At 43.8% G+C, this 22,261-nt stretch overlaps 4 protein-coding genes and 1 non-coding gene across 5 annotated transcripts; 3 read left to right on the top strand and 2 right to left on the bottom strand.

Moving 5' to 3' along the window:
- Positions 1-1,302: 1,302 nt before the first annotated feature.
- Positions 1,303-2,935, bottom strand: H257_18147 (hypothetical protein; the record flags this gene model as incomplete). Its single annotated transcript, XM_009847158.1, has 4 exons — positions 1,303-1,530; positions 1,784-2,319; positions 2,368-2,420; positions 2,490-2,935. 4 exons carry the CDS (start codon positions 2,933-2,935, stop codon positions 1,303-1,305), a joined length of 1,263 nt encoding a protein of 420 aa, XP_009845460.1.
- Positions 2,936-12,845: 9,910 nt separating this feature from the next.
- H257_18148 (hypothetical protein) lies at positions 12,846-13,515 on the top strand (the record flags this gene model as incomplete). The annotated part of the gene is made up of 2 exons (XM_009847159.1): positions 12,846-12,954; positions 13,262-13,515. The coding sequence occupies 2 exons, from the start codon at positions 12,846-12,848 to the stop codon at positions 13,513-13,515; spliced, it is 363 nt and encodes a 120-aa protein (XP_009845461.1).
- Positions 13,516-19,821: 6,306 nt separating this feature from the next.
- On the top strand, positions 19,822-19,903 carry H257_18149. Its single transcript has one exon. It is a non-coding gene; the product is annotated as a tRNA-Leu (tRNA).
- Positions 19,904-20,644: 741 nt separating this feature from the next.
- On the top strand, positions 20,645-21,743 carry H257_18150 (hypothetical protein; the record flags this gene model as incomplete). The annotated part of the gene is made up of 2 exons (XM_009847160.1): positions 20,645-20,973; positions 21,041-21,743. 2 exons carry the CDS (start codon positions 20,645-20,647, stop codon positions 21,741-21,743), a joined length of 1,032 nt encoding a protein of 343 aa, XP_009845462.1.
- Positions 21,744-21,815: 72 nt separating this feature from the next.
- H257_18151 (hypothetical protein) lies at positions 21,816-22,261 on the bottom strand (the record flags this gene model as incomplete). Its single annotated transcript, XM_009847161.1, has 2 exons — positions 21,816-21,841; positions 21,895-22,261. The coding sequence occupies 2 exons, from the start codon at positions 22,259-22,261 to the stop codon at positions 21,816-21,818; spliced, it is 393 nt and encodes a 130-aa protein (XP_009845463.1).

The following is a 22,261-nucleotide window of genomic DNA, read 5'->3' on the forward strand; positions in this document are numbered from 1 at the left end:
ACTATAAATGCGCATTCAACAGAGTTGTGGTTCAAAATATATCTGGCACCAAAGTTTCATGTTTCACGACCAGAGAATTATGAAGTGTACAAAGTTTATGACTACACTTCTGACGCCACACGCACCCTCCAGGCACCACAAAGCATCTTGGCTATACCCTAGTCATGTTTAGAGTCCTTTGCACCTTGTTAGGGTCGTCTAAAGTCGCGAAGCACGGCGAGGAGCTGGGGCGATGGAGTGTGTGCGAATACCTAGTAGAAATACAGGGAGGAGGGAGCTTGGTTCCGACAAAAGAGTCACGGAGCTATTGAACTGATCTTCGCACAACAGTATCCGTGGTCTGTAAGTAAGGCATATCAGCACGAGCAGCAGACGGTTCCTCGCCATCGGCGCCAAGTCCGATCCAACGCTTGAAATGTATAAAATGCTGAAGAGTGTACTTTTTTCAAAGGTATCATTAAGGTATTATTTTAAACAGGTGTATACAAATTGCTATTAGTTCGAAACTATCCGGAATGGTCCGAGTTGGAATCTACTCAACATATAACTTATCAAGAGTCAATACAAACATCAAGTTTAATTCTTCCGATACAAAAATCAAGTGATATTCAAGGACGATTTTACAAATGTCAGCATTTTTGTGGACCAGAGTAGTACCTTCTGCGAATTTTTTACGCCACTCACTATGTTAAAAGTAGAAAACGAGATCCTTCACGTCTTTTTCTAAATTCCTCCGATTTGGAGCTGAGGGAGATTCAGCACTTGAATCTCCAAATCGATTTGAAATAGGAACATTTTGGAAATTATATTTCAAAGGGCTTATTGAGTTAAGGAGTATTTTGCGCTGTCTCAACTCACAGTCAAACGTGTTTAGGGCCTCGTCGGGGAACGTTTCACTTCATGTCCGAGGTGCTTCATGTCTGTACGGATAAACAATATTCGGATGTTGCCTGATTTTATGGTCGGTGAACACAATCGTTCATGTCTATGATCTACTACTGGAACTGTCGAATGCAGGCTGACCAGATCGCTGTTGTTGCTGCGGCATATACGATACCCTTCGTGTGCGTTGTTGTCGCTACCATGCTGGGCGGTGCTGCGGACAAGTACAATGTTTTCACTGTGACTAATGTCGGCCGTTAAGCAGTAGCATATCAATGTCGTCTAGCCCGGGTTGGGAACGAATGGTTTCAACTCGACATATAGAGCCAACGTGGCGACCGATGAGCTCCATCGTGTCTTGTTGCGCTGCTTGGGACACATTGGTGTCAACCGGCGAAGCTTGGCAGCGGGAATGATGTTCTACAGCTTCTTCGTGATGGCGTGTGCAGCACACAGCAGGTCCTCATAGTCGGCTAGAACATCACCGACGAACAAGTTGAACCGATGAGAGGCACAACCCACCATAGGGATGCCAGCTAAGCGAGCAAATGCACGGTTCGTGGTGCAATTATCGCCGATCAAGGTCACCATATTCCGGTGCTGTTTGCCGTACACATCGAGGACAAAGTCGAAAAAACTCCAGGAAGGCTGTAGCACTCAATAGAGAGGTTTTGCAACCGTCCACTTCCATTCCGAAAGTCAGATGGTGACAAAACCGGAAGTTTACCTGTGCAATTTGTTGTGGACTCGCAATGGAACCTGCCAGATCAAATCGCCAATCCCTGAGATGTGGCAATCTCACGGACTGCTGTTCCCGTCCACTGCGAACTTGGTGGACTTTGATTGGGCCTGTGTTTCCAAGTCGCGTCCAATCGGATCTTATTGCACCCTCCAAGCAAACCTGCAAGGCGGGTTTGAGTGGTGGCAGCAGCAAAATCCGATTGGACCCGTCATGTAAACACCCAACAAGCGCCGCCTGTACACGGAACAAGAAGATATCATGCTGCTTCGGCAGGTAAACGCGGAGAGACCGTTCGAAGCAAAGAATGGCGAAGTCATGAAGGTTTGGGGACTTGTTGCCAAAGCCAAGCGTGCGAGACATCGTGTGCAGGCGCGTCGGAAACACCAGGCGTCCCAGGACAATGCACATTGCCTCGTCCCGGTTGACACGATAGCGTTGTGTGGTTATGACAACGTCAGGTAGTCCGAGCAGGTATCCCAGGCGCTTTATTCCAGCAACGTCAAAACGAAAGTCAAGACGAGCATTGTATCGGGCACACGGTTGAGATTGAATCTTATGTCCGGTACAAGAGGACGTTCCACATAGGCCAGGGCACACAGCAGGAGGATACGTCGGCGTTGTTGACTTGTACGGGCCAAGGGCAGGAGCTGGTGGAGCTCGATTTGCGTCAGAACCATCAGCCACACTGAACGACGCTGGTGCCAAAGTGTTCGCGCGCTTTCAAATCAGCCGGTTAATTATACGGATGAATTTCACGGAAGTGGACAGTCGCAAAACGCAAATCTGGGCGCTGCCACTGCCACCGCAATTGTCACAATCCGAAGCATTTTAGCAGTTTGGGAATGGGAGTGGACGGTTGCAAAACCTCTCTAATGAATCTTCGTCGTTTATCGGCAACAATTCGAGCAACACATTCTTGTATTCACGCAACGAATCACTTGGGAACGACGCAAAGACCGCCACGTAATGTGTCGACCCACTTGTCCAGGCATCAAATACACATGCAAACGACTCGGGCAAGGTCTTCGTTAGCTTCGCTTCCAACCAACGACACATTTGGTGCATCCATTTCATGAGCGTCTTGTTGCTGATGGGACCAAGGTTCGAGTAGCGGCGAGCCATGTCGTTTTCACAAAAGTTGAAGGGCAACAGCGACGACGTAATCCAGGTCGGCCAACCGTACACTGCGTGAGACATGGGCATGAACAGATTCTGCTCCGAAATCGGGGCTGCGGCGTCATATTTGAGGTACTCGAGGTGTTCGCGCTCAATGTGCGACGTCGGTGCCGTTTTGTGTGCGGCGCTTCTCATATTTACAGAGCCAAAGTGTCGATTCAGGCAAGGTACGTGTAAAATACACCTCGGCGAGTTGTTTTCCGCGAAGGGGCACTGGTTGGTTATTGTCGTTGGTCATGAAAATGAATTGTGTTTGTTTGTTTGGTTTGATTGTAACTATGTGTGAAGTTTATGGCTGTGGTTGCATTCGATTTGCACGGAAATGAATGGCCTTTGTTTACAGCACTTTGAATTGAATGGAGGTTAGAATAATTCTCGAAAACTCAATACTTATTTTGATGTAGCGGTCCAGGACAATACTTATTCTCTCTCGAAGTGCAAACGAATTATTTATTCTTTTGAAGAGACTTCAGAAGAATTTATTTTATTCTTTTAAATGAATATATTCCAATACAAATTACTCTTTCCCAACCTCAGCTCGACAAGCCGCAGTTTAATCAGTGGTTCGAGACCGATCTCCGTTGTAGCTAAGGTACCTTTTCTTGGCTTGTGTCATGGTTTCGTGCTGTTCAGCCCGATTTATGCCGTCGTTCGTCGCCCCACTCGTTTGAAACAAAGTTTGCGGTGTTGCCCTACTTTCTTGGTTCCGAGGGTGTATATCGCGAAACTGGTGCTGCGTTTGCCATCTCAAAGTCCTGGTGTGTGGAAACAGTGCATCATTTTATCACAATTTTGGCTGCCTATGCAAAATCATGGATAAAACTGCCCCAGGCTGCGTCAGACTGGGTCCAAGTTAAAATGGAATTTCTTTCCAAACAAAACATCCCTGGTTTTGTTGGAGCTGTCGATGCGACCTTGGTCGACATTTATCGGCCTGGCTATTTCGACAGTTTTTACAAACGGCGACCCCTCCCTCAACATCCAAGTTCTGGTCGATGCTAAGCTGAAGTTTTTCTCCATGGAAATTCGTCCTGGATCATACTCCAATAAAAAATATGGAAAACGTCAAAATTAGGTCAGTCAATTCATGATTTTCATTACGCTGCAAAATCACTTCTAATGCTTGTCGCTAAATTTAGGCCGAACGATTGGTGATAAAATACCCGTGGGCTGCTTTACCATTGGTGATGCCGGTTACACGTTGCTTCCATGGTTGATTACCCCATTTTTGCCGCACAAAGAGGGTGGAAAACTGTCGAGTATGCAAAAGAATTTAAACTTTAAGCACTCCAGCACCAGAATGACAGTCGAATGTGCCTTCGGGCGACTCATGGAACGGTTTCGAATATTGAAGACTCCCATGAAAGAAAACACTCTCGACCGTACCGTCTGCGTCGTCACCGCTTGTTTTGTTCTCCACAACACGTTTTGCAATTTAATGATGCCCTTTTTGACATTCCGTGCCCAAGGCGAGATCAAAATAATTACGTGCAACTCTACGACGATCCACCACCAAGAATTTTGAATCAATCGAGTTTGAGTATGAAATTTGTTTTGTCCAATTGTATCAATGATTCGATTTCGTTTTGTGTGAATAATGGTGGCGCCAAGGTTTCTTTTTCTGTGCGCAGCCCTCGTAGGTTTAAAAAACATGCGTTTTCCAGACTCACAAATTTAGATGCGAGAAGCACTTGCGAGAATTTTGGTAGTCATTCAATGTAACGTACAGTCATTCGACACTGGTTCGAACTCTGATCAGCAAGTGCGTGCGGACTTTAATGACCTGATGCAAGATACGCATGTGCATCAGAAATAGAACCTCGTGAGCGACACAGATCACTCCATCATTATTGCTTTGACGACGTCTACACTCATGGATTCCAAGCATGCTGGCCTCTGCCCGTCGCTTGTTGCTCAGCTACCTGGTATTCGCGAACTCAGCGATGGAACAGGGGAATTTTGGCGTTTTTGGCATGGCTGGCGGTGAATTCTTAAAGCACACCCTGGCGACTACACTTTGTACAGTGTGAGTCGCTTCAAGGCAAAAAGTACAAGATTTGCTACTTGCCGATGAAGGGCAGCAACGATCATCTGAGTATTTAGACCTACGTTGTGAACTGAGCGAATTGGATTGAGCACTCCACCCTCCCCCGTCAAAGTTAATTCAGATGCGCCAAAAATGTCTTCAATTAGCCAAAAACACCTCCTGGAGACTCGCCAACGACCGCCGGTACTCCGTGCTGTCCATCGATGTCCCAAGACATGTCTTGGAATATCAGGTTCACGACCTGCAACGACACGTAATTGCGTGTGAGAAGACCCTCGAGGTTCAAGTTTCGAAGCATCGTCGTCTTGCCGTAAAGGTATACGATGAGCTCCCAGCACGGCAGCACAGTTAACAGAACATTCAACCAATCGTGTTTTGTTGAAGTAATAAATATGTTTTTTGCTAGTCGTCAATGTTAAAATTTACATGAAGCAAGCAAATCGAAAAGCCGACGACTGTCCAGCGACACAGGAGCCGAAGCGACGCGTCAGTGTTCCTGGCCGCAGGAAGAATCTTCCATTGTAACTGTTGTGGCGTTAATTGACTCATTGTATGAAGCAGAGGCGTTTCTAGTGAAGGTCCCACAGCCCTATTGCTACCTGGGCAAATCGTTTTCACCGAGCGCCGAGTTTCTGGCTCTTGTGTGCTGCCTGTTTATTTTGTCGGCAGACAATGACGCTCCGATCGACGACCTCCAAACGCGAACTTGCTATGCATCCGGTGACACTAGGCGCCACAACATGCTGTACCTTTATGGTGCAGTAGTGTTTGATGCCCCAGCGACGACCGTGGTTTTACCGCCGGTGGAATTGCAACCACTACTCGAACAACCAAACACAAACGCGAAAACGGCAATGGCCCGTTTACGTGCTACTCCAACTTCAGTCTTAGTCGTTTCATTCTGAAGGTACTGTAGCTGATAGTTGACAGGCAATAACATGAATTCCACAGTAAGTACTAGTAGTGCATGTTATACAGCCAAATTAGACTAATGTAGCATCCTGCCATCACATTTACATCTACATGAAGAGTTGGAACGTGACATCGTATAACTAATTGAATATTTCAAAAGGCTAATTTGACAGATACATTAGATCTTGGGATGAATTTATGCCTTACTGTTCGTTGACAGACATATATGGTACTGGTATATAATAGGGGGTGTATATATTATAACCGATCACTTGGTCATAGATTGAGCAACTGATCAATTGGTGTATGTCTGACTTGAAGTTTGACAACTATCCGTATTACGTTGGCAATTGGGAAGTAATGGTGTTGCTGATTCTTCACATATGGTACTGTCGATTTACGAGGTCAAATACCTTCCTCAATCTCGAAGTACCAAAGGCAAAAATACGATTAAATACATTCGAAGGAGTATTCATAAGGGCACCTATGTGTGCAGTGAGCTTTGCCATTCAGATTGATGCTAGCAGTCTTTGCTGAATGTAGCATGTACTTCCGAACAACGCCGCATAATTTCCACTACTGTGACACGCTATATCAATTAAACGTGTATAAAAATGTGACCAACAAGAATTATCTAAAATGAGTTGTTTTCATGTAGAGGCTGGACGATAAGTTGCTATTGCAGAGATTCGTCAAAATGTACTATTTAAGGAGATTAAGTTTGGCATAGCTATTTACTGTTAAACAACTTGACTTTCAACAACCCCTATACGTAAATTTAACTACATGTTTGCCACCAAAATAAATCAAAATGCCCGTCAGGTTGGCAAGTCAACCAACTTCGTGCCGACCCCACAATTAAATTTGCATCGCAATGCCCATCAACGCCAACGCTGTCCTTAATCGCCCCCAAGACCAGACCATTCGTGATCGGTCGTATCTCGAGGCTTCCTTCATGAGCTTCTAGTAGTTTGGCCTCTAAATTCGTTGATTTTTTCATCAAGTATGTTATTGATCAGTGGTGCAGTAAATAATCAGTAACTTGGTCATTTCGGAAACTAACGATTTTTGACACGAACTCATTCTTTTGATATTCTGCAAGGTGAGTTCGTGAAGTCCCTTGTATTGATTATTTGTATAACTATTTCCGAATTGACATGATCAAATTGGAAATATGGCAGGTATACAGGAAGCCAGTCATTTACTGGTTTAAAGATATATTACACTTGATTATATTTATACTTGATTAAGTATGGATTTTGACAAATTTCCGCCAATCAAAGGGCAACTTTATTGTAAAACCAATACAACAGCTCGTATAATATCAACCAATATCCGTATCCGGAAACAGGATTACCGGATATTATAACCGTTGTCCGCTGCTTTGTCGGCAACGTTGCTAAGAGTCATAATACACATTTTCCCGGTCAAAGTGCTACGTTATTCTAATCAAAGTGCCAATAAAAAAATCAAACGTTCGAAACATTTTCGACTGATACATAAAACGTGCAATCTTCCAGGCAGATCTGCAAAAAAATTCTAAAGTCTCATATCCCGTAAAAATAACGTGAAATTTCCCACAGTATCATTCATATCCATGAAAAAAAGGTGAAAAGAAGTATCGACAAAAAGGAGAAAAGAAGTATCCACAATCGTATGATTTCTGATTGACAATTTTAAAGGGCCCGATTTTACTGAAAAAGCGGGTTTTAGACCCCTCTTTTTTCTTTACACCTAGTTCGTGTGGGGGGCGGGTCGGGTATGAAGGCGAAAAAAGAACAGCAGTTCGTTGCTGCCGCGAACTGTGAAGTGAAAGACTTCAAGGTATACACAAACCTCCATGAAAAAGTTGTACAATCTTGATTACGCTATAAAATAGATAGATGCGGTAAGGGCCTGTTCCAAGTACTACATCTGTCCGGAATTGCTTGTCTCAATGCCATTTTACGGTACACTTTATCGGTTTATACAAGTTTGGGGGGAAATTACTTTACCACAAATACACCGTAAACCTTTAATATCCGATATTCATCTCAATGTTCAAACATTAGATTATAAAAACTTTACGTGTTAGAGCAACTCCAACGGTAAATTCTAACCTATTGCTAAAGCATAGGTTAAAGTCAAACTTCGTTTTTACGGTTGCTATTTTGGCATTATCCGGATATTCTAGAAATTATGTTATGCAGAATTTCCATTTTCGCGTGAAATAACAACAAACCCTCCGGATAGTGCAAGAGTTTCTATTCTATATCCGTAACTTCGAGTTGAAATTGAAATAAAAACACAGTTGGAGATGCTCGTATGCAGTGAAAATTGACTATCATTCCCATTTAATTTCCCGGATATCTTTTAGGGTATTCTGAAATAGTGCTGCATTCTCACATCGTTGGATGCCTCTCAAAATACCTATTTAAAAGTGTGCCATTTGATTAAACAAAACCCTATCTTGATGGAGCTGCATTCACAAAACAAAACTCTTGAAAATGGCATTGAGGCAAGCAATTCCGGACAGAGGTAGTAGATATTTTTAGCAAAATGAAAACTTGGTACCAAGTACAGTTTCCTACTTTTTTACCTCTTGTGTTCGACTTTTTACGCAACTCACTATACCAAAAGTAGAAAAAGAGGTCCTTGACGTCTTTTTCTAAATCGTGAAAAAAAGAGGTAAATCGATTTTGATTGGCTCATGCTGTTTCTGAAAACTACTTGGAACTTCCCCTAAGTATATTTTTTTAACTTGATATATTTTTTTAACTTGATGTAATCCAGAAGAACAATACCTCGAGAAATGGAATACTACGATTTTGGGGTTTTTTCTTCGAAAAACGGCCATTTTATGACACTTTCGTGGCATCCAGTCACCTCCCAAAATTTTCGTAAGCACAATAACACGTGCTTTGTTTTACATGAAGTTTGTTGGCGGGAGTCCTACGTTTTTCCAGCAAAAGTAGTCAACAGTGATTGGCTAGGTGTTTCCGAAAGAAATATGGAACGAGGTTACGATGGTGATGTACTCTACAATAGTGTGCGAAGTATCATGTGTGCCTACGATGACACCTTTGGGTAAGCGCACAAAGCACAGCCTTCTGTACGAAATCGATCTCCTAGGTCTGACCCTAGTTAGGGAAGCAAACAAGCACGTGCTTCGCATATGACAAATATCCCTCTCCAAGTACATTATGTCTCATACAATAGCACGTGCATGTGCTTCGTATAACCCTAATATAGTGCCGGTTTACGAACAACTTCTGAGAATTGGTACAAGTTAGCGATTCTCTCAACTCACGTTACATGCATGCCTTATAAACTCGTGGTTCGTACGGATGCATGATGCATATGGATACAATGACGCTTTTAGTTATTTCGAAGGATTATCAACAATGTCAAGGCCCAACGACGCCAAGGGGAAATTGCATATCTATAATAGTTTTTTCGTAACAATTTCAAGGTGGACAGCATGTATCTGACAGTTCCACGACGAGGTGCATGTACTTCATTTAGCGACTTAAACCATGGTCGACAAAGTCCGTTGGTGTAGCCTTGATGTCAAACACGTCATTCGTCGCACGCACAGGACATGTATCGTGGCCATTTGGTGAGTCCATGAGTCAAACATGACCCTGAAAGTACACTGTAGTAGGTACCTTTCCTTGCGATCTATTCTTCAGTCGGTATACGGAGTGGTAGGACTTCTTGGGCAAGGTTCGGTTTCTACGTGATATGTTGCTTCTTGGAATCAAAGTCATCGCCTAGAATACAAGCGTGACGTTTCGTCTTTCATGTTTGAAATGCGTGAAGCATTTAAGTTTGCAAGCTGGACGAAGCCGACGAAGGCGCATCACAGCTAATCAACCACCGATAGCTTGTCCACGAAGCCCGAGAGGCAGGACTCATGCCAAGTTGAACTTTTGTGAATAGCACCCCAAACAGGTACCTCAAATTTCACCTCAATTGACACGTTAGTTGCACAGTTTTCAGCAGCGATGAATGAATGCCTGACGTTGCTTTTCCATACGTTCCCAAACAAGGTCTTGAAGCGTTGAAAACATCGGTCGAGTCTACATCCAGCTTGCTTCCAACAAATTCCCATGGCAAGTATCAGATAAATTCAAGCAATGCGTGTCACGCTGAGCTAAATCAATCGACACACACAAACAAGCAGAGAGGCTCAGTTCGGAGGTGGTAAATTGAGTTGTGAACCATTATTTTTATAATCCTCTTCACATCACAACCAATGCACGCAGATAGCCATTAGTCTGCTGCCACGATCTGATTGGCTAAAACATACAACACACGTGCGTATCACATGCTCTACATCACACGTTAATTGATCAATTCTCATGATGGCACATAACCTGTATTCCATTATTCCGGATAAATAGTATTATCCGACAATCCCACTTGTCCAGTTGGGTGACACAGGTGGACAACGTGCAGCAACAGGCGTAAGTCACACATGATTCTTCTTCAAGTTACGAACTCCCATGGCATGGCGAAAGAACTCGAATTGCTGGACAGGTAGTGCCTCCTTTAGAAGATCTGCGAGCATTTCCTCTGTCTTGCTGTATTGGACTTTGATTCTTTCTTTCTCAACTAAGTCTCGAGCAAATAGATACCTTGTCTCGATGTGCTTAGTTGCCTTGTGATTTCCAGGATTATTAATAATGTCAATTGCAGCTGTGCTATCACACCAGATAACTATGGGGCATGGTGGTTGAAATCCCATCTCTATAAGAAGATGACGGACCCACTCGAATTCTTTAACGCCTTCGCTTAATGCAACCAACTCAGATTCTGTAGTAGAAGCTGAAAAACAAGCTTGCTTGTTACTGCACCACGAGATGCAGACTCCAGCAAATATGACAAGATAACCAGTGATGGATTTACACTCTTTTTGTTGAGTCGCGAAACTTGCGTCTGCGTAGACTTCAAAGGAAACATCTGCTTGCTTTCCGTCAATTAGAAATCCATATGCAGACGTCTCTTTCAAGTCTGTTAGAGCTCTCAGGACTGCTTCCCAATAACAACTATTGTAACAACTCAAATATTTGAGATCCTTAATGAACTTTTCTTGTGAAAGTGCCATCGTTTTCTGCGACCGATTCCTCGTTACACGAATTTTGAGTAAGGTGTTTCATGCAATTTCCGCCCAGCTTGTCCTACTTTTGAAGTCTCGTAACTCGTCGCCCGTGTGTGTGATGATGCTGCAAAAACATGCATTCTCAAGGTCATGAGGAGCTTTATTAGTTTATGCAGGAACCATCGTTGTATCGCTTGTCCATTTTGCTCGACGAATTTTTCAATTCTGTAATTTTCCTATGTAAATGTAAATTCCGCCCAGGTGTTTGACTTGAATAATGTATGACAGATTTGACCACCGAAATTCTCAGAACCTCTTAATAGTAATATTTATTAAGTGTACAAGGTATTCTATTTATAAGCCATTGTAATTATGAGATTACATGCGATATGAAAGAAATCAAATATTAAATGCTAAGGGTATTATTTACCTGAGTACCTGATTTTATCCAATCATCTTCGTTCGATGATTGTGATTGGCTGCCAACTGGGCGGAAATTACATGGTGGGCGGAAATTACATGAATCACCTTAAGGTAACGCATCGAAATCGCGAACAGCAATAAAATAAACATAAATTGTGCATATTTTTATTCCTCAATACTAAAATCAAGATACACGCTGTTCGCGATTTAGAAAATCACAACCAGTCATTCCGACTTTTATGACTGCCTCAATAATCCATTACAAACAACACATTCAGTTGTTTTATGATCTAATAGGAACTATAAAATAGTGCTCGAATTATATTTTCCTACCATGCCTTTAGATTTGCGAAATTCCACGGATTTCCAGAGATATGTTGCATCAAAAATTAGACTTGACACGACCCAAAAAGTGTTCGCGATTTCGATGCGTTACCTTATGTAATTGAGATCGCCTAAATCTTTCATTTTAAAATTTTGGCTCAGTTGAGATTGTAACTTACAGTCCACGACAGCACCGAGGGAGCTTAAGCTGGCATTCACTGAAAAAATGCCGGATTTTGCAGTATTTTACCCCAAAACATGCGTATAAAAAAGCTGGCATTGAAATACTTTGAAACAACATATCCTGTCATATATGTAACTTTAAAAGAAATCGAATCACCTATAATTAATCATATTTTGATCGTCGAAATCCAATATAATATGGTAGAGGTTTTAAAATTTCCATCACCACTATTATATAATGGTGCACTGGCTCCATTGATTTTACTGATTCCATGTATTTCAAGTTCGTTTTGGTCGACAGCATGACATCTACCCGCGGCATTCGATGAGCTTTGTGCAGGCAAATCGAAGCCGCATCTTGTCGAGGGATGAAAGACTGGATATACTACGTCTGCACGCGCATCTACGGCTCGAACATGCAACTAACCACACAACTGGCGACATCTCAAAACAAATCTCAGTGATGCTTGGTCGTGGTAAACGACAAGTACAGAGTGTATGGAAGGACTACAATGAATCAAAATCTATCGTTGTTGCTTCTACACCGACCAACACTACCGCCAAATCAACACGCATCCCACGAACGATCGATGTCATATCGTCCGTCCAAAAGTTTGTCCGCGAGAAGAGGCAACTTCGAGCTCGTGTTGTTGCTATCGATGTATTGTCGCATTTGGCAAACAGTGGTGTCCTTCTGGTCGACCGCACGGACAAGCTGGCGTCCGAATCTGCATTGCGGAATGTCCAGCGGTTTCTTTTGCATTGTGGCTACAACCGTGGCAACAAGAAGGGGAAAAATTCCCTGGCGTTGACTTAAAAGAACACCTTGTTGCGTGACCTATATGTCAGACGTATGTGCGCAGCCACGCAACATAACGATCCACGCAACCGCAGAAAAGTTGTCTACACAGACGAAAGCTTTTTTCATCATCACTACAACAAAAACAACATTTTGCTGCATGACCCTACCGACGAGTTGGATATTCAGCCAAAGGCCAAGCACAAAGGCAAGCGATACTGCTTCATTGGAGCAATCGTTGATGGCGGCGGGGAAAATTCAATCTTCATTGCCTATGACAAGGTCGTTGGTGTCGGCCAAACAACCCAAGGACTACCACGGCATATTTAATCACGAGTATTGCCTCACGTGGTTCCAGCGATTGCTAGACGAACTGGCAGCACGTAATCTACAAAACACAATTATTGTGATGGGCAACGCAGCTTACCTCAAATGCCGTCCCGCTGAGACGCCGGCATTCCGATCGCGGAAGGTCGAATTACAGATACCTTGTGATCGCTTCGGCCTAGATTGGACGCCATCGGACTTGAAGTCGTGTTGTGGGCCAAATTCAACCGTTTATGGACGGGATCAAACCGGTGACAGTCGTCATGGCTGAAGCTGCCGGTCACGAAGTGTAATTCAGCCCTCCACGTCATTCCAACTTGCATCCTATCGATGTTGTGTGTGCTATCATAAAAGGAAACGTAGGAAGACAGTACCAAGACGACACAACATTTCAGGAAGTTGGCCAGCGGCTGGATGCAGCGTGCACCAACTTGACGTCGCACTCTATCTTTGGTTGCATTCGAAAGGCCGAGTACGACCTGTTAGATCCACATAGACATGTGTCAATCGTTGACGACGACAACTACCAAGAGGACAATGAAGTGGCAGGCGACGCATCGGACGGTACCGAGTCCAGTTCGACTTCTCAAGACTCAGCGAACGACGCTGGATTTTAGGACTTTGAAATTGTATAATTGCATAAGTTTTTGTAATTTGGTGCCAAAATTTGCTATTGTTTTACGCAGTTTGTTGCCTCTGACGCGTACTTTCACACTTGATGAAACCGGATAAGGATCCGTTAAGTTTCCTCGGTGCTGTCGTGGACTGTTATCACATAAAACTTGGATCTTTGCGAGAATGGTGAGATCGTCAACGTAGACAACTACTGATTTTCCTCCCAGTTTCGAACGGGCTATTTTCGATAATTTTTATAAACTAATAATATATATGAAATCGAGGTTTCTTCAATGGTTGACTCATCGTGCCAGTACTGTATGTGCCGCCAACTTGAATCATTTACGCCATCAAGGCCCAGGAATGGAGATACGCTCAGCATATAATCATGGTCCATTGCGATCTCGAAGAGGGTGGCTTAGGAGCACGAGCGGCAGTATCAATCGTAACTTGATAACTTCAGAGTCATCTTACAAGTGGCCAATGCCATGTAAGCTTATGTTGAGGAATGTAGGCCTTTCAACTCGTGCTTTGACAATATGAGTTGCACAATGGGACGTGTGTACGGTACAGTAGCATCGTAACGATTCCAAGTCAACCACATTGACGAATCCTCAGCAAAATTTCTCCACTAACGTTAACGCCTAATATTGCGGCACAACAAGCCAGGAACAGCACCGTAATAACAGTAAAGAAACATCACTTTATTCTGCCCAGGTACTGCAGCATGACTTGATTGTACTTTTCATACCGTATTGGTCAACCATTCGTTTCGATCAGTCAAGCAACATCGAGTGCATACAGTAGCCATGCCAAAGTAGTGTTCCATAAAAGTATAACTGCAAAACTTAATATACTGTGCAAACTGTTCGATTTTGCCGTTCTAAACAGGGAGGGAAATCAGTATAATAATCCAATCAATTCCACTATCTCCCACTTTTTGAACATACTGTACAAGCAGTACTCCTTGCTGCAATGTTAAAAACCGATGGATGTCAGGACCTCATGTAGCATTTGGTACCAAATACGTGGCGCATATTTGAGTCCGTAGATTATCTTGATCAGTTTGTAGACCATATGTTTGTCGTGACCTTTGATATACCCGGGGGCTTGTCGCATGTACAACTCAGTACCCGGTGAATAGCACCATTCAAACACGCGGTGCGTACGTCCATTTGCTTTATGATGCAGTCAAAGATAACACCGATGGCTAGAACAGGTCTTCAGGATTCAAAGCGAGCAACTGGAGCGTATACATCATCGCAGTCTACTCCGTATTCTTGGTGACAGCCTTGTGCTACAAGACGGGCTTTGAATCTGTCAAGTGTACCATTTGAGTGGTATTTCACGGTAAACACTCAATGGTAGGCAGAGCCTGCCGCCCAGGTGGAAGTTCACACAATTTCCATGTACCATTGTCAATACACGAATTGCATTTATCGTCAATTGCTGCACGGCATTGAGAGCTATAATTTCCAGATAATGCTTCTTTTAATGATCGTGGAATTGGGATACGATTTGAATCAATTGGTTGATTGGAGATATGTCCAACATTGACGTCATGAACTAGTACATTATTTTCCAGTTGTTGTAGTCCAACTTCAAGGAGGTTTAGGGCTTGACTGGAATCGAGATGCTCAACTCGCGGGTGAACGTCAGGAAGTACGACCTCGTCGCGATGACTTCGAGACGACGCATTACAATTATAATCAATGTAATGCGATGGCTTACCTTACTGCGTACATGACGAGGAAGCGGTTGAACAGTGGTGTCCTCGACGAACGAATTGTTCCCACTAACACTAGAATCAGCAGAACGAGCACGTTTATGAGAATGTCAATGATTTGTATATCGCTCCACATTGTTAGGATACTTCGTTTACCATCCAATTTAAGTTCTGTAGTGTGATCATTTACGTCTAAATGATGCTCAACCGGAACGTCTGCCAGTGCACAGGATGAAATAGCGATATCCACAGACGAGTCAGAATGTGCGTAATCGGGTGACACAAAATTAGATTCACTTTGACAACCACTTTCATGACTTTCTGGTGGTTGAAGTAGGTCAACAGCACGAAGTTCAGTGCTAGTCAATGGGGTTGCCACGTCAGCGTATGCTTTCTCTGCAATCGCTCGGGCGTGTTCGTGGTCAAAGGTGACATCCCTCGAAATCAGAATTATTATGTATATCCAGCAGACGATATCCTTTGTAGTCCTCTTCCACACCAAAAAGGCGACATTTTAACACACGACTTTCCAATTTCTTGTCCATTCGTAATTCCTTTGAAATATGCGCATAGCAGATGGCTCCCCAAGGTATGATATTACTCACATCAGGTACTTCACCATGTAGTACATCGAAGGGTGTTTTGTCATCAAGTCTGTGAGATGATGTCCTATTTTTAAGGTACGTGGCATACATAAGTGCCTCAGGCCACCATTTGACGGCATGTCAGCATCTAATAGCATTCACCTGACCTTGGCAAACTTGCTTTGATGGTCCTTCTCAACAGAGTCATTCTCTTCCGATGAGTTTTGATTTGACTTCTCGTATTTCACTCCGAGTTTCCGAAAAATCCTAGAAGTGATTTGTTGTTAAACTCAGTCCCACCATCAGAACGCACTCGACGTACGACACTATCACACTGACGCTGGACGAGTTTCACAAATTCTACGATACTAGTTGGAATGGTGCCCGTTGTTGAGGGAAGGGTAGCCCATCGATACGATGTCGCATCATCAACAGTTGAACAGTGGTACCTAACCTGTCCAAGTGTATCATACATTCCAGCTTGTTTAAGGGGGCCACAAGTGTCCATGTGAAGTGAACTAAGCGGGTCGGGGTGCCTAGTGCCGATCAACCCTTTGTACGGCATTCAACGATGCTTGCACGGACCCATGTCCTGCACAAAATACGTAATCCACGCAAACAGTCAGGGTGAATACGAGGAACACCGTTGACAATACCCTCAGTCAACATCGAAATCAACGTCACAGTATTCACATGTCCTAAACGAATATACCATTCTCTGATTAACTCCATGGTTCGTTGTTTTTTATGGAGAACTGGGGCTAGTACGGGGGACCGCATTACATGAGCGCTCCGAATTTGACGCTCGGTATCAGTCCAACTTTTGACAAAGTAAGCACCATTTATCGAGGTGTTGATGAACTGAAGCTTGCAGTTTGAAAAGACATACTTGTACGCTGCATAGGCACTATCAACAATATAGTAGCCCGAACGCTTCAGAGTATTTTCACTCAGGATATTTGCCGTTGCGCCTGGCACGTTTTGAAATACATACTGGACTACACCATTGGGAGACTCAAGCCACAACTTCGCAACTCCGATGTCTGTATTAACGAGTTTATAACCACCAGCAAATGCAAATGTGAATCCAGAATGCATTGTTAGGTTGGTTAGAAAACTAACGTCACCGGTCATGTGGTGACCGCAACCACCATCGAGTGTCCATTCACTACTACTCATTTCACGACGAGTTAGTAAATTCGGACACTGTAATTTTAATACCTGATCCATCTTTACGCATAGGTCACGTATGGATGCCGCCATCACCTCGACACGAGGAGTTGACGTCGTGTCCACGGCCAACGCGGGCGAGTAGGACAGCATGTCGCTGTCATCAGGGCACGAAAACATGTCGACCATGGACATGTCCGGCAGGTCAAATTCTTGACGGCTTGGAAGCGATGCAGGTAACGCCACTTCTTCACGCATCATGACAGCGCCACATACCACTTCGGTGCGAACATCGCGCCCCTTGGACACCGCATCTTCGATTCGCGGCGATTCTTCGAAACCGAACTTCCGCCCAGCCACGCCGAAAGTCGTTCTGGCGCTTGGGGCATTCCCACTTCATGTGGTCCATGCCGCGGACGTTGTATTTGCCTTCACAGTAGAAGCACTTGGGACTCTTTGGAGTTGCCTTGGAAAACGTCTTTCCGGTGTCATGACGCTTGCCTTGATTGGCTAGATTTCCGGATGATTTTTCTTTCCCATGGTTCTGATTGGAGGAAAAGTTAGCATTACTAACCGGAATATCCGGTCGTGGACTTTGATCTCCCATCGTCAGAATTGCGTGTTTCTTTTTTTGACCCAAAAACTCCAACAAGTTTAGCCTCTACCCGTCGTACTTGGTTTGTGCACCATAAAACTGAGAGGGTAATTCATACAATGCCATATGTAAATGATCAAGTCATCAGTCACACTGTTGCAACCAAGGTGTTGACGAGATTGGGCATTGCTCAGGTTCTTTTTGAGGGACTTCATCTCACCAAACTATGACTTGATGTTTTCGAAAGGTTTCTGGGTCGTATTAATTAATTGACCCATATAACCAGAAACTTTAGAAGTCCCGTAACGGCTTTCGACTTGCCAGTCGAGATAATCGGCGGCTTGCAATGCAACCAGTCCTCGTATTTGATTTTAGGCTCGGGCAATGATTTTGGTTCCTAACCATCTCAAGGGCCATTCCCTCCAGGTAGCTAACAATGCTTTGGGACCACACACGAAATGAGGACTTCTTTCCGTCGAACACTAGAAGCGCCAAGTCCGAGGTAGACTTTGATGAAGCAGACGAGATCACCATACTTGAAAGATCAAGTAAATCCAAGCAATATGTATCACTCTAAGCAAAATCATTCGACACACAAAAAAACAAGCAGAGAGGCTCAGTTCGGAGGTGGGTGGTAAATTGAGTTGTGAACCATTATTTTACAATCATCTTCACATCACAGCCAATGCACGCAGATACAGTGCTTTGCAGTCAAATCGGGTCAGTGCAATTATTGCCTTGTTGTTGGGTTTTGTATGTATAGTGGTATACCACCCACATATATTATAATTCAATTCATGGTGGTTCAAGTTTGTTGGGTGCAATAAATAGTATATCTGATTGGCTGAAACAATGTAGTTTTAAACCAGTCATTTCCCAGTCATTTCCGTCGTGCGGTTACAGCCCAAAATGTCAGCACAAAAGTACCCATTTCAACTTTCCACAGTTACATGATAGTACCACATGTTCCGCATAAGCATGTCCAAGACATTTATTTGAACTCTGCTTCGTGCTTCGGTGTAAGTTGTGGACCACTCGTTTGCCCAGATATGACAAGGAAGGCAACGAACAGATTTTTATTGCTGTGTGCATGCATGGTTTCGTACACATTGTCGACTCACCGATGGGATTTCAAGTCCACGGACTGCATTCACGCTGACGTTCCATTCATAATATTGACCCTACTTTTTAACTACTCCGAGCTCGACTTGTTCACAATAACTACGCAAAGTATGCCGAAATGTTACTCGCAGTTTCCTATTTACCTTGTAGTTTGTGGGTGCAAATATATTTCATTTATAATATTCTCCAGTCAGGTCGAAAACACTGGTTCTCGCTCGCTTGGGTAGTTAATGTGTTCGGCATGGTTGCAGCAATCGTGTGCGCTTTATCCGGACTGTTGCATTACTCTTCGACTCCTGCTCTGACGCATTCGACACATGGCATTTCAAACGCCTCAGATAAGCCAATCACAGATGAAATAGTTTGCGATTGGCTATTCCATTTAAATGGATATTCAGCCAATCAAACAAGGGCTTGCTACTTCGCTACAAATGTGATTTATTTTATTTTGATAGAGTTGCACTGACCCGATTTGACTGCAAAGCACTGTATCCACTAGTCTGTTGCCACGATCTGATTAGCTAAAACATACAACACATGTGCGTATCACATGCTCTACATCACACGTTAATTGATCAATTCTCATGATGGCACATAACCTGTATTCCCTTATTCCGGATAACTAATATTATCCAACACAAGCAAGGGGGTATATCCAGCACTTGTGAAATCTTAAATCAATGGACTTTTGCTTTTTTCGATTAGAAATCGTATCGATGGGATTTAAGAAAATATTACATACATTATCATAAATCCATTTCACTTTACTGTTAATATCATTTCGATTGTTGGATCTCGTCTTCATATCGATATCGACAGTCCAAGTTTGATCTTATATATCGGCGGAGGTTTCGCTCTTCTCATCCTGCCTTCAATTTGCCCGTCGATTTGGACCGACAGTCAGTGTCGCCTACTTTCCTGTGATCGAGGTACCCACCATCGCAGATTCCAATGATGTCATCATATGTCGATGCGTATGCCCTGCATCGTGGAAGGTTAGTGTGTGCAATGAACGACTTGTTCGACGATTTCACCCTCAATCGCAAAAGCCCAAATTGCCAATATGTTGCACAGTAGACCTATTCGATTAAATTAACAAGTTGTTCGTACAGTCCGTTTGCCCGAGTGGTCTAAGGGGTCACGTTCAGGTCGTGATGTATTCGTACGCGTGGGTTCAAATCCCACAGCCGACAGTAATTTTACAATTTATCCCAATTCGGACCATAACTTCCACCGAAGTAACTTAACGATACTACCATTGATGGTAACGTGGGGCACCAGTGATCAGTTTCGCTCTTTGCTTACTTAGTTCGTCAATTTCTCGTTGACTACAACACATATTCAGGTGATACATTATCAAAATAACTGCAAGATTCAGCTCATTAATTGAAGTCAAAGCATATCGATTTAAGTAGTAAACACGTGGAGTACGGATTTTCAAAAGTAGTGTTTTTCGTAGGGCACCAGTCATCGGTGCATGTTTTAGACTTGTGCAATGTATTGAATCCTCTAAAACGCTAGTTCGTGGGATGCTGTCATCATATTAGCTATCAAAGGAATGTGTGTATATAGGTTTTACGAAATATATCTGCCGGATACAATTGGAGATACGAAACACGAAATTTCGTAAACCCAGAAAGTGGACATATTTTGATTTGATATTTGTATGCCAAAATTATATCCAGAGATATAAGGGGTTTTACGAAATCTAGTATCCGGAGACAGTTTCAGTATCTTTATACAACAATAGAGAGGTTTTGCAAGTCATCCGTCCACTGTCACGCCACTACATTCTGCCAAAATCGGCGATCGGAAAGAAGTGCACTGCCAACGAGTTTTGTGATTTTGCAACCAACCGTCGCCACTAGTCCGGATAAATTTATATTAATCGGATACTATTTGTGGTACTCAAAGTCAACACAACATTCTGGAACATGGTGCTTACCCACAACGACCTTGCTTTGGTCTTCACGCTCGCCAAGACCAAGCGACAACGCCGTTTTGTGGCTGCACTGGCTTTATCTCTGGTTGTCGAACGCCCGCTCATACCTGACATTCGATTTAACATCGACTTGATGTCCGACGCGAATGCTGTGCTCGAGTTTCGTTTTGACGTTGGCGGTGTGCAGAGGGTGGCCTTCCTCTTGGGTCTCCCAGCAGTGGTCATAACTCCTAATCGAAATCGTGTGGTACGCGACGAAGCTATGTGCATTGTGCTGTCACGTTTGGCGTTTCCCACACGTTTCTTCGACATGTCCAAAACGTTTGGTCGTTCACGCTCAGTCAGTGCTCTGCGACGTTTTCCTGCATGTCCTGAACGAAATCTACAGCCGTTGGAACAAGTTACTGTACTTCAACTACAAGCTCGTGAGCCGTAACATCGATGACTACTGTGCTGCAATCGCCCGCAAGGGCTCACCATCACAGAACGTGTTTGGATTCATTGATGGAACCAAAGTCCAAGTTTGCCGGATTTCAGCGACCATGGACGGAAACAACATGCAGAAGGAAGTGTACAGTGGCCACAAACGCGTGCACTGTCTGAACTATCAAGCCGTCACTGCACCGGACGGGATTTGTGTTCACTTCTTTGGGCCGGCCGAAGGAAGACGCCACGACACCACGATGCTACGGTACAGTGGCTTGTTGGATTACCTCGAGGCGCACTCTGGTTTGTTTTGGCGCAAGTGTATTTATGGCGACCCCGCGTATGGCGTGTTCAAGTTTTTGCTTTCTGGTTACAAGGGCAACGGATTGAGCAACGCTCAAAGGGACTTCAACAAGTGGATGAGTCGTGTGCGCCAATCAGTGGAGTGGAACTTCAAGGTTATGAAGACACTTTGGGCGTTTATTACGTTCAAAGGGTTGTCGAAGATACGTTTATCCCCAGTGGCCAAAGTCGTGTGTGTGGCCATGCTATTGACAAATTGTCATTGTTGCTACTTTGGAGGAAATCAAATCAGCAAATTCTTCAAGTTGGATCCACCAAGCTTGGAGTCATATTTGGACACCTTAGACATAATTGACGTTTAATCCAAACAATTATTCTTATGCAAGTGTAATTACTTAGATTTATTCATCGATGTAATCATGTTCATCATCATCTCAAGATGCATGCGTAATTGAGTTGCCTGAGTTTCTCGGTCACATCGAAGTTGCTCTGCCTGTAACTCTCGTTCTATACGTCTCTCTTCATATTCGCGGGATCGCACAGCTTCACGCTCTTCTTGGTCTTTTTCGTACTGGTACTTACGAAACTCCAGTTCAGCGTTGTTGTCGTCATGCATCATCTTCATCATCTTGGCTAAAGTGCCTCCGTTGTTGCCGCCGCCGGCATCACCGTCGACTTGGTCGATCTTCTTGCGTTTGCCCAATGACTGCATCGCTTCTTCACGAATTGTTGCCCCCATCGTCTCGACTCGCTCCGCCTCACGCATAACATCTTCCAGGCGCAACTTGTCACGCTTCTTCCAGTCGTCGTAAACGGAAGACAACTCGTCCAGCAGTTGTGACTTCTCACTGTAGTCTTCGGCGACGCCTGATGCTCTCAT

This window comes from Aphanomyces astaci (assembly GCF_000520075.1).
Source record: "Aphanomyces astaci strain APO3 unplaced genomic scaffold supercont1.139, whole genome shotgun sequence".
Lineage (NCBI taxonomy): Eukaryota > Oomycota > Saprolegniomycetes > Saprolegniales > Verrucalvaceae > Aphanomyces > Aphanomyces astaci.